This window comes from Callospermophilus lateralis, chromosome 10 (assembly GCF_048772815.1).
Source record: "Callospermophilus lateralis isolate mCalLat2 chromosome 10, mCalLat2.hap1, whole genome shotgun sequence".
NCBI classification, from domain to species: Eukaryota; Metazoa; Chordata; class Mammalia; order Rodentia; family Sciuridae; genus Callospermophilus; species Callospermophilus lateralis.
The window spans coordinates 51,860,924-51,873,951 of NC_135314.1; the positions used below are offsets into that span (position 1 = coordinate 51,860,924).

Genomic DNA, 13,028 nt, shown 5'->3' on the forward strand with positions numbered 1-13,028 from the left:
TTTTTTAGTAATGCTAAACCATAACCAACTTTATTTCCTTTCTTACTCTGCCTCACCAGGAGTTATCTGGGTCTAGTCATTATTTATCACCACCTGTATGGTGAACGTAAGAAGTAAGAAAGGAACATTTTTAAACCATTGCTTAAAAGTAATACTGTTTTCTTTCTTGGTGTTTTGTAGTATATTCTTGGTATTATTAAGTGAACTTTAGAAGCATGTCAAGTTTTTAAACAGAATGGGGCATGGGAGGAGGGGAAAGTACATAAATTACCAGTTATAGCACCTGAAAAATTAAAATTGCTTTTTTAACTTCTTTTTTTTTTTTTACTGCTCTCTAACATGAAAGTAATCTTGATTACAGATGAGTATGGCTGCTCTAAAGGTCCATCCTGTTAATATCTATCCCCAGTATTTTTTCATGTTGACAATATATACTTTTAACCCTCATTTATTTAATTGACTATTTTTTTCTATGTAAGAGTTAATATTTTTTCTTTTTATTGTGGGCATGTGATTTCTTATATTTCAGCATTGTATTAATTTATAACTGGAACCCACTATAGAATAGTTAAGTGGCTTTGTAGACTCAAAAGAGGTAATGAAAGTATATACTGTCTCTTTCACCATTTGCATGAATTATTAAGGTGTGGAATATTCAAATTGCATGTTTTTGCTAGTATGTAAACTATGTTTTATATCTAGTTTTTTATAATTCAGCTTATAAAATATCTGTTTAATATATTATAATAATGAAATTAAAACAAAAAATACATTTTAAAGTAGTAAAGAATATTAACCCAGTATGTGAACTTAAAAGACCTATAACTGTAGATGCACAATATAAGTCAATGACAAAATTACTGATAAAGTTTTTATAGAATCTTGATAAAAAGAAAATCTTCAAATACATTAACAAATTGTTGTTGCTTTTGTTAATAACACTTGGATTCTGGTTTGTTTTCTATATGTGTTTTTTTGTTAGAAGCTCCTAGAATTTTTAACTCTTTTTCTTTTCACTGAGTTCAGATATTAATTGCAGGCTCTTTTATTTAACATATTTCCTAAGAGCTAAACCTTTAATTTAACCTTCAGAAGCTTTAATTTCTAATGTGGTTATAAGATCAAGGGAAAATGTATTTTGTTGGAAAGAAAGTATTTAGTTTTATTTAAAGTTATTCTTTAACTCACTTTAACTGATGTTCTTCAACTTTGAATTAAGGGTGGGCAATTTAGCTTAGTAGTAGAGCTAGCATGTATGCAGCCCCAAGTTCAATCTCCAACATCAAAAAATAAATAAATAAGTAAAGAAATTGAAAAGTAGAATAATCAGTGAATTTTTTTCATCAGTGAAATAGTGACAGTTTTACTGTTATATTCAAAATTTTTAATTGTAAGATAGTTGTAATTATTTTTAAAATAAAATGCACTCTTAAATATTATAATTGGTAGACCCAGAAAAGGAGCATATTTTTAATAGTAGAATAACAAAGATAGTCCTTGAAGAAATAGCACATTTATATTTTGTTTTATATTTATCAAACTTGTTTTTATGACCTAATAATTTGTCTATTTTCAACTAAATCTTACAGTTAAGATATGATATAAAGTACCTTTTTCTACATCTTTGCCATTTTCTCAAGAAAGTTTTAATAATTCATATGGTATCTATAAAGAATTAAATTAGCAAGTTCTCATTCCAAATTTTCTTATCTGTGCTTTAATTTCTGATAGGTGGTCAAGAAGAATATGTGTTGTCTTATGAACCAGTGAATCAACAAGAAGGTTTGTAAAGCCCATTGATGTTTTTTAGTCTTATTTTTTTTTAATTTATTAATTTGGAAAACAGTTCTGTTTCATGCCTTAAAAAATTGTTATATTAGAATTTTCATACATTTTTAAATGTACATTTTAGTACATTTAGTACATTTTTACTATATGGATATGTGTAGAAATTTATTACATGAAATTTAGGAAACATGGTTTTAACTCAGTATATTAGAAATAATATAAAGTTTATTATAAATATGATTTATATTAGCATTTTACTTCCTAAGCAACCTTCCATCATTCATAATAGCATCACTGTCCTTTCAATAAGCATTTTTTAAATTAATCTTAGAAGCAGTCTTTGACTTTTGTCTATTCCTTATCTTCCTCATCCAGTCAGGTTCTAATCCCTATTTATTCTACTTCTGTCATATCTTTCTTATTAATGTTTCCTTTTCATCCCTCCTACCACAATAGTAGTTCTGATTCTCTAATCACTCCTTACAACCTATTATATACGTTCTGTTAGATCATCTTTCTAAATCACTACTGTGATTACATCACTTTGTACACTCAATTTCTGTTTTGCCCTTCTTTGCTCTGCTTCCTTACAATTTCTGCTTCAAAAACCATCAGTAACCAGGCACAATTGCACATGTCTATAATCCCATCTACTCGGGAGCCTAAGATAAGATCAAAGCCAGCCTTGGCAATTTAGCGGAACCCTGTCTCAAAATAAAAAATTTTAAAGGTGGCTGGAGATGTAGGTCAGTGGTAGAGCACCCCTAGATTCAATCCCCAGTACCACAAAAATTAATAGGATTTTAAAAATCAGTAAAACACTTTTTTCCTCATTTATAATGACATAATATTAGCAATATATGGAAACATCTCCTAAAAATGCTAAATTTAATTTGGTTGACTTACAGCAGGAAATTGAGTCAAGTTGAAGAGTTTTTTTTTTCCAGTTTATTTTTTATTTTAATTATTACACATGACAGTACAATGACCTTGACATATCATACATTTGAATCAGATGGGGTATAATTTCTCATTTTTCTGAGTGTCCAGGTTGCAGAATCACATTGTATATACCACAGCAATAATAATGTCTATTTTATTCTGCTGTCCTTCCTTTTCCCCCCCTTCCCTTCCCCTCCCCTCCGCTCCTACCACTTCTCTCTACCCAATCTAATGTGACGCAGTTCTTTTTTTTTTTTCCCTCACATCGTCATACATGTATTCTGTATAACAATGAGGTTCTCCTTCCATCTTCCGTGCAATTTCCCTTCTCCCTCCCTTTCCCTCCCACCTCTCTTCCCTATTTAGTGGTAATCTTCTTAAGCTCTTCCTCCCTACCCCATTTTGAGTCATCCCCCTTATATCAGAGAAGACATTCACCCTTTGTTTTTTAGGGATTGGCTAACTTCACTTATGCTCTGATGCCATCCATTTCCCTGCAGATGCCATGATCTTGTTGTTTTTTAGTGCTGAGTAATATTCCATTGTGTATAAATGCTACATTTTTTTTATCCGTTCATTCATTGAAGGGCATCTGGGTTGGCTCCAAAGTGTAGGTATTGTGAATTATGCTGCTGTAAACATTGATATGGCTGTGTCCCTGTAGTATACTGTTTTTAAGTCTTTTTGGTATAGAAAAGGAATAGCTGGGTCAAATGGTCGTTCCATTCCCAGCTTTCCAAAGAATTTCCATACTGCTTTCCAAATTGACTGCACCAATTTGCAGTTCCACCAGCAATGTATGAGTGTACCTCCCCCCCCCCCCCCCGCATCCTCGACAGCACTTGTTGTTTGACTTCATAATGGCTGCTATTCTTACTGAAGTGAGATGGTATCTTAGAGTAATTTTAATTTGCCTTTCTCTGATTGCTAGAGATGGTGAGCATTTTTTCGTGTATTTGTTGATTGATCTTAATAAAGGTTTATGAAATAGCAAATTAGTCAACTTGGTTGATGGTACAGTGGTATAATAAAAGAAGAAAAATATTTTTCAGGACAATTCAGGATATTTTTGGTCTCTATTGAAATAAAATACATGAATGTTTGTTGAGTGTTCATTCCTTTTAACATGTAGTTTGTCATTATAGTTAATTATACTCGACCAGTTATCATATTGGGACCTATGAAAGACAGAATTAACGATGACTTGATATCAGAATTTCCTGACAAATTTGGATCCTGTGTTCCTCGTGAGTAACCAAAATAAAACTCTTAATTATTGTCCTAACACTGTCTGTCACTGTGTAATAAAAGTAAACGTAATTATTTTTAATGATTTGTAGTTATTTTATCAATTATTTCTCTGCCCTCTGTATTATTTTATTTTTTCCAATTTAAATTAATGTCTGTTGTGTTAAAGTTTACAAAGTAATGATTTAAATAAAAATGGATTTATTATGTTTTTAATATTTAACACCTCCCCAAGCTCTTTTTCTATTAAAGATACAACCAGACCAAAACGAGATTATGAGGTAGACGGCAGAGATTATCATTTTGTGACTTCAAGAGAGCAGATGGAAAAAGATATCCAGGAACATAAATTCATTGAAGCTGGCCAGTATAACAACCATCTTTATGGAACAAGTGTTCAGTCTGTGCGAGAAGTAGCAGAAAAGGTGAGCATCAAAGTAATTCCAGAATACAGTTTATAATCCGGTGTGCCTTTGACAGTATTAAAGAGTAATAGGATAGAACTTTTGCTTCATATGTTCGGAGAACATAAAATAGATGAATTATGATTTATTCATATAGTGGGATACAGCAACTAGAATGAATAAACTAATAACTAATATACCCGCTAGTTAAGTGCATCCACATTGGTAAATCTAAGAATTATAATAGTGAATTATAGAAGGAATTAGTAAAAATAAAAGCAAAAAGTATTGATCCCCAGCTCTTCAGAGAAAAGCAAAAGGCAATTGATAGAAAACCAGAACAGTAGAGCCAATAAACTGACAAGCTGATTCTATGATAGGGTTGGGGGTATAAGGAAGCTCAGACAAAACTATCAGCTAACTGATTAAGAAAAAAGGGAGGAAGCACAAATAAGAAAAATCTAAAATGACAAGGGGAAATAAATATAAACCAAGACTTTTTTTTTAACTGACTTTTTATACAAATAAATTTTATACAAATTAAAAATCTTTTTAAAGAGAAATTGCAAATTGCCAAAATGTAATACATACAAAAAAAAACAAACAAACCAGGCATAGAAGAAACAAGTAATTAAAGGATCTTTTACCAAAAATGAGCATTAGGCCCAGATTGTAATTTTTATCAAACATTTAAGATCAAATATTCCCAGTGTTGCTTAAACAATTGCAGAGACTAAATAGAGAGTCTTGGACTTTAAATTGCAAAAAAGAGAGAGAAAAAAAACCTTTCCAAATTATTTTGATAAGTGAGATTGAAAAACCTGACAAAGATTGTACCAAAACTAAAATTCTAGCCCAGTGACATGAATGTTAGTGCATAAAGTTTAATGATTTATTAGTAAACAATCAAACACCACTTTCAAAAAGTACTGATCATGACTGAATACAATTTATTTTAGTAAATGTAAAGATAATTCGGTATTAGACAATATATTACAAACTAAAGAAAAAAATATTATCTTTGCAGAAGACATTTGATAGAATTAAGTACTCAAGGTGTAGAAACTAATGAATAACTCATTAACATTGTGTTTATGCCAAAAAGTAGCTTCCCAACCAAACTCAGAGGCAAGACATGCCCACTCTGTACTGTTACTGTGTTCAGAATTTTAGCCAAGGAAGCTAAACAAACAAAGAACTAAAAAAAAAGATAAAGCTGTTTACAGATGTGTGTGTATGTGTGTGTATGTAAATATATATGTATGTATATGTATATACATACACATATATGGTATATATGCATATATGTATATATATATAAACATATTTGTAAACAGCTTTATCTTTTTTTAGTATATGTATGTATGTGTGTGTGTGTGTATACACACAGAAAAACCCAAAGGAATTTATATATAAACTATATATACTATAAAAGAACTTAGTGAAGTAGCTTTTAAATACAATTAACAAATAATCAGTGGCCTTCACGAGTCACAAAAGTACATACTATGATTTTATTAATTAAGTTTGGAACAGTAAAAGTTCATGTGTGTTCCCAGAAATCACTCCCTTTCAGTTACTACCTCCCTTCTGAAAAGTAAGTGCTATTGTGTCTTAATTCATCATCAATTAATTTTTCCAGGTTTTAAACTTTATAAAGTGGACCTATGTTGTTTACATTATTTTTTACCTGGCTTCTTTGGCTTTAGAAGAGAATACAAGGTGGTTCTGTGGTGCTGGTAATATTTTGTTTTATGATCTGTGTAACCAGATGCTGGTTACATAGGTGCATTCATTTTATGGCTATACCCATGATTTGGGTATTGTTCTATATTTTTAATTATAGATAAATAAAAATAGTAAAAAGAAAAAGTAGTGACTTGAATTAGTCAGTTTTGCATTACTATAATGAAATACATGAGACAGTTAACCTTATAAAGAGAAAACATTTATTAAGTTCATAGTTGTGGAGGTTCAGAATCCAAGATCAGGCAACCCCATTGGTTTGGCATCTGATAAGGGCAGATTGTAGCACATCATGGCAGGAATGTATATGTTGATTAAGCAGTCACATTTCAAAAATATGTGTAGGGTCCCAAGTTCCTTTTGAAGCATACCCCCATCCCCACCTGTGACAAAAGTCCTCTCCTAAAAGGGTTCACAGCACATCCCAACACTACCACTGTGGGGACCAGGCCTTTACTTATGGACCTTTGGGAAACATTTATCCAAACAATAGCATGAATATATCATTTATACAGATTTTGAAATCATAGGATAGTCTGTATGATTTATGGATTTCATGTTTACTAAACATTAAAACACAATGGAAATAGTACGTACATAGATAGCTACTATTAGAGTAGCTTCCCTTTGTTTTTTGTTTGTTTAGGGGGCTTATTGCTCCCCCCACCCCCACCACACACCATTTCTTGTTACCAGGGATTGAACCCAGGGGGCACTTTAGCACTGAACTAAACCCCCAGACCATTTTATTTTTTGAGACAGGGTCTTGCTAAATTGCCTTAAACTTATGATCCTCCTGCCTCAGCCTCCCTAGATGCTGGGTTTACAGGTATGTACCACTGCACCCAGCTAGTAGTTTTCCTTTGAAAGAAGAGAAAATAGTTGGAGTCATAACTGTTTTGGAATATCTTTCCTTCGAATTCTCATTTAAAATTTACAAACCACACCCTTAGCCTAACTAAAAGACAAATAATAACACTTCAAATTACTGAGAAATATAAAAGTAAACACCAAATTCCAGTGGAATATTTTTGAGGCAAACAAACTCTGTAGAAAGCAAAAGCAGTCTGGAGGAATAAAATGCATGGAAGAGAAAAAAGAAGAGGGAACAGTGAACCTCAGATTGATCTGAAATCCCTTCACAAAGAGAAAGTCTACTATAAGTTAAAATTACCAAAAAAAAAAAAAAAAAAAAGTCCTGCAAGTTCACAGTAGGTAAAAGATCTAAAAGCACAGAAAGGACTCAAAAGGTGATAGTTTGGGTAAGGCAACTCTTCAGTGGAGAAAAGAATAAAAAGGGAGGGATTTCCTTGACATACAACTGATGATATACATACAGCAAAGACAAAAATAATAAAGATGTGAAGACCTAAACACCATACATATTCAATGTGAAATGTTACATTCAGGTAATAGAAAATATACCTTTTTAAGCATTTAAGGAAGATTCAGCAAGAAGAATGATCATATATAGGTTCCAAAGAAAATATTAAGACATTCCGTAAAATAAATTTTATAAGTGTCTTGATCACAATTTATACTAAAGCTGTAAATTATTAGAAAATGAAAAACAAAAAGTCCTAGTCAACTGGAAACTTTCTAACAAAAAAAAAAAAAATGGAAAGGAAGAAATACTTCTCAACTCATTCTGTGAGTCATTCTTAGATTTATAAACTTAAAAATACATTATCAAAAAAAAGAAAGTAGAATCTGTCCACTTTTTTAAAGTTTACCATTTGAAAAAATAAGTGGTAGAATAATGATTAATAGTGGTTGGGAAGAGGTAAGGGGAAAGAAAGGTTGGACTTGATCTGTGCAAGCTGTAATCATATATGGAAATGTCCCACCCCCATTAATATGTACAAAAAATACATGTCAGCCAAAAATTTAAAATAATGGATTGCATGACTCAATCTGATATAGATATCAGTTCTGTTCAAATTGAGCTTCTAAGTTCAGTACAGCCCCAGTCAAAATCCAAGTAGACTCCTTTTTAAATTGATCTACTAATTCTAAAATCTATATGGAAAATGCAGAAAAACTTAGAATAGCCAAAATAATTATGAAAAAATAAAGTGAAAGGACTCACAGAACTTGATTTTGAGATTTATTAAGAAAACAGTAACCATAACAATGTGATATTGATATGAAGATAGCATGTACATCAAGGAAATAAACCAGGGTATTGGTGCCCAACTGTAATTTCTGCTACATGGGAAGCTGAGGCAAGAGAATCACTTGAGCCCAGAAGGCCAGACTCTTATCTCCCCCATCAAAAATAAATTTATTTATTTATTTATTTATTCATTCATTCATTCATTCCTGGCACAGACCAATGTAAGGACATATGGACCTACAAATTCTGCAGAGAAAGAGTCTTTCAATAAGTGGTATGTAAACAATTGATTAGTTGTATCTCGGCTGTATATAAAAATAATTCAGAATGGATCATAGATCTAAATCCTAAAAAAGAATACTCCATAAATAGGAGAAATGTTTTTCAATCCTGTGCCTGTTTTTTTTAAATTAATATACCGTATATAGATAAAGAACTCTTATAACACAACAATGAAGACAAGAAACCCAGTTTTAAAAGGACAAAGGATTTGAATAGACATTTCTTCAAAGGTATACAAATGTCCAAAAAGCACATGAAAAGATGCTCAATATCATCAGTCCTTAGAAAAATGTAAACTGAAACCACCATGCTTACCCGTTAGAATGGCTAAATTTTTAAAACTGACCATATCTAGTTTTGGCAAAGATATGGAGCAACTGAAACTTTCCTACTCCTTAGTGAAAATATAAAATAGTGCAACCACTTTGAAAAACAGTTTAAATATATACCTAACATGTAATCTATTTCCCAATGTTTACCTAAGAAAAAAGAAAGCATGTATTCATAAAGACTTATGCACAAATGGTCATAGCAGCTCTTTGTAATAGTCAAAACTGGAAATAACCAAAATGTTGCTCAGCCTATGAATGGATAAAGTGTCATATGGGGTTGGGGCTGTGGCTCGTGATAGAGACTTGCCTAGCATGTGTGGGGCACTGGGTTCAATCCTCAGCACCACATATAAATAAATAAATAAAGGTCCATTGACAACTAAAAAAATTTGTAAGTGTATTATTTACAGGCAATGAAATACTAACTCAGCAATAAAAGAATTAAACTATTGATAAACATAGCATATCAAATAATCCTGCTTACTAAAAGAAGTCAGACAAGTTCACACTAGATAATTCTACTTAGGTAATGTTCTAGAAATTTCAAACTATACTACCAGAAAGGAGACTAGTAGTTGCTCGAAGAGAGTTAGGGAGAGATTACAAAGCTATGAGGAGCCAGGCACAATGGCTCATGCCTCTAATCCCAGCAACTCAGGAGGCTTAGGCAGAAATATCACCAATTCAAAGCCAGCTTTAGCAACTTAGCAAGGCCCTGAGCAACTCAGCAAGCTCTTGTTTCTAAATAAAATATTTTTGAAAGGGCTGGGGATGTGGCTCGGTGACTAAGAGCCTCTGTGTTCAATCCCCTGAAACAAAAACAAAAAATAAAGCTACGAGGAAACGTTTGTTGGGTCATATATAGTTTTATCACTTTGATTCTGGGGGTGATTTTAGATTGTATACACATGTTTATCAAATTGTATATTTGAAATATGTGCAGGTTATTGAGTGTCATTATGCCTTAAGCTGTTTTATGAAAAAATTAAGTCCTGTGCTTTGGGGGGAATTTTTACATCCTTTCTGAATTACTTAAATATTTTTTTTGTCAGTGGCATATTCTTTTTATTATAATAATTAATAAAGATTTTTTTAATTAACCAAGAGAAGAGAAAAACATAAGATCTTTAGAAACTAACACAACAAACAAACTACTAGTGACCTGATTTTTTTAAAGGAAAAGTCAATAATAAAAACAGGAATACAGTAAAGAAATAATCATTGAAACATTATGAAATCATAAAAGACTACTTTGTACATTTGTATGGAAATAAATTTGAAAACTTAGATAACAGACTAATTTCCTTAGGAAAATGCAGTTTACCCGAATTGACCTATTAGAGATAGAAAGAAAAAAAAAATTTGAGTTTCATGTTAGTAGTGCTCAAAAGTTTCAAATTTTGAATTTTCAGATTAGGGATGCTCAACCTGTAAATATTTTAGTTGACAAACCCCAATGTCATATTACAGATAGTATAGTATACCTGGATAATGATACATAATCAGTTATAAAATTTACTTTGTAAAATATATTATAAAGCTATTATAAAATAAGACTCATGAAATGAAACATTAGGCTGGGCACTGTGACACACACCTATAATCCCAGCAGCTGGGGAGACTGAGGCAGGAAGATGGTTCAAAGATAGCCTCAGCAACTTAGCAAGACCCTGTCTCTAAATAAAAATTAGAAAGGGCTAGGATTGTTGCCTAGTGGTTAAGCACCCCTGGGTTCAATCCCTGAATACAAAATAAATAAATAAATAAATAAAAACACTAGAGTAAAGCATAAATTAATAAATTAATGTGGAAATTAGTAGCCTTCAGATACATGAACAATAATCAATAAGATATGACAGAGAAAAACCCACTTACAATCTAAGAAATGGTATGTAATACATTTGGTAAACATAATATTATACATGCATACTTATTATATAACGAAGTAATATAAACAGTGCTGGGGATTGGTGGGTTTAAAGGCGCCTCGGCAGGCACCACTGCTGAGGGGACTGCTGGAGATGTGGGTCGCCTCCATGAGATGAAAAGATCTCTGCCAGACACTCCATAATGTCCTGTGCTGTCCCAGGCCCAAAGCCAAGCCCATGGAATGAAACCTGCCAAAGAGATGGATGAGACTGTTGCTGAATTTATCAGGAGGACCATCTTGAAAATCCCCATGAATGAAATGATGACAATCTTAAAAGCCTGGGATTTTTTATCTGAAAACCAATTTCAGACCACAAACTTCCGGCAGAGAAAGGAATATCTGGTTCAGGACTTGGTTGGCCTGTGTGAGGAGAAGTGTGCGAGTGTAAATGATGCAGCCCTTTTAGACATCATTTATACTCAAGTACGTCAGCACCAAAAAGTTTGTAATGTTTTTTGTATGAGTAAAGAACCAGATGAAGATGTTGACCTTTTTGACATGGAACAATTCAAACGTTCATTTAAGAAAATTCTTCAGAGAGCATTAAAAAATGTGACAATCAGCTTCAGAGATGCTGAGGAGAATGCAATCCGATCTGAATTGCCTGGGAAACACAGTGTACAAAGCCGAACCAATACAAACCTACATATGTGGTGCATTACCCCCAGACTCCCTACGTCTTCACCTCCTCCAAGCTGAAGAGCATTATGCCCCTTCTGGGTCAGGCACTGACAGTTGCTAGCAAACACCATCAGATTGTGAAAATGGATCTGAGAAGCCGACACCTGGACTCTCTCAAGGCTATTGTTTTTAAACAGTATGATCAGACCTTTGAAAATCACAACTCTACAACACCTCTACAGGAAAGATGCCTGGGACTAGATGTAAATATGGATTCAAGGATCATTCATGAAAACAAGGTAGAAAAAGAGAGAGTTCAAAGAATAACTCAAGAATCTTTTGGAGATTATCCTCAACCACAACTAGAATTTGTACAATATAAGCTTGAAATGAAGTTCAAAAGTGACTTAAATGGGGGCATCTTGGCTGAGAGGAAAGAACCCCTCTGGTGCCTAATAAAATTCTCTAGCCCACATCTTTTGGAAGCATTGAAATCCTTAGCACCAGCTGGTATTGCAGATGCACCACTTTCTCCACTGCTCACTTGCATACCAAACAAGGGGATGAATTATTTTAAAATCAGAGACAAATAAGCTGTATAAGGTTTTGTAAACCCAGGGGCTCCTTGGTGATGGTGTACAAGCATTACAGTTAATGGCTAGATGGACAGCCTCTGGCAGTAATCTTTACTTTAGAAATTAATCCTTAGTATTGACAATGTAGAAGTATTCCTATAATTTTGGGACTGATTCTTTCCTTCTTGTGCCTCTTCTCCCACTTTTCCTGCTAAATATAGCAGTTGTGGGCATTTGAGAGGTCACAGGATATGTATTGGGCTCTGGATTGACCTTAGTAGCACAGAATGCTCTGAAGCCAAGCATATGGCACTGTGGTTGATCCTGTTGGCCTCATATATAGTGCCCTTTTCCCCACTCTTGCCTCTATTCAATCCTAGGAAGGACTAGTTCCAATTGTTCCTTTCTAGGGATCTTCTGTTAAGCCTTGATCACTTAAAAGGAACTATACCCAACTCAGAACTTCTAGAAGAATCATAAAATTAGTCCATTCAGAGAATAGAATTAGGTCCATTAAGTTGTTACTGGAGGAAGTTACATATCCAATGACTCATTTTTATAAAATAATTGTTTCATTGTAAATATGATACTTTTCATAATTCATTTTATCATACATGTAACATCCAAACTGACCATTATAATACTTATTTGTAAATAAAGATACTGAAAAACTGGTTTAAAAAAAAAAACAGTGCTGGTGTTGTGGCTCACCTCACATGTGCGAGATCCTGGGTTCGATCCTCAGCACCACATAAAAATAAATAAATAAATGAAATAAAGGTATTGTGTCCAACTACAATTAAAAAATATTTTTAAAAAAAAACACCAACTCAACTCAGAAATATAGAGATTGGTTAGTATGTTTTACAAAGAGAAAAAAGAATAAGATGGATGTATGAATGACTAGTTAGTAGTTTTAAATCCTTAAACCTATTAAGCCCAAGTCTTTAGTTCTGTGACTGTTTCAACAAAGTTGATATACATACATTAAAATAAATTGAAAATCATAGTCTAGAGCTTATGTATCTTTTATTTTTTTATTAT

At 32.7% G+C, this 13,028-nt stretch overlaps 1 protein-coding gene and 1 pseudogene across 11 annotated transcripts in view; both read left to right on the top strand.

Annotated features, from left to right (window-relative positions):
• Dlg1 (discs large MAGUK scaffold protein 1) overlaps positions 1-13,028 on the top strand; it is a 251,443-nt gene that overhangs the window by 222,874 nt on the left and 15,541 nt on the right. For all 11 annotated transcript variants that reach the window (XM_076868823.2, XM_076868826.2, XM_076868827.2 and 8 more), the window contains 3 exons: positions 1,732-1,782; positions 3,876-3,977; positions 4,231-4,403. In XM_076868823.2, coding sequence (XP_076724938.1) covers positions 1,732-1,782; positions 3,876-3,977; positions 4,231-4,403 — 326 coding nt within the window. The remainder of the gene's footprint in view (positions 1-1,731; positions 1,783-3,875; positions 3,978-4,230; positions 4,404-13,028) is intronic.
• On the top strand, positions 10,987-12,002 carry LOC143408912 (centromere protein N pseudogene; annotated as a pseudogene).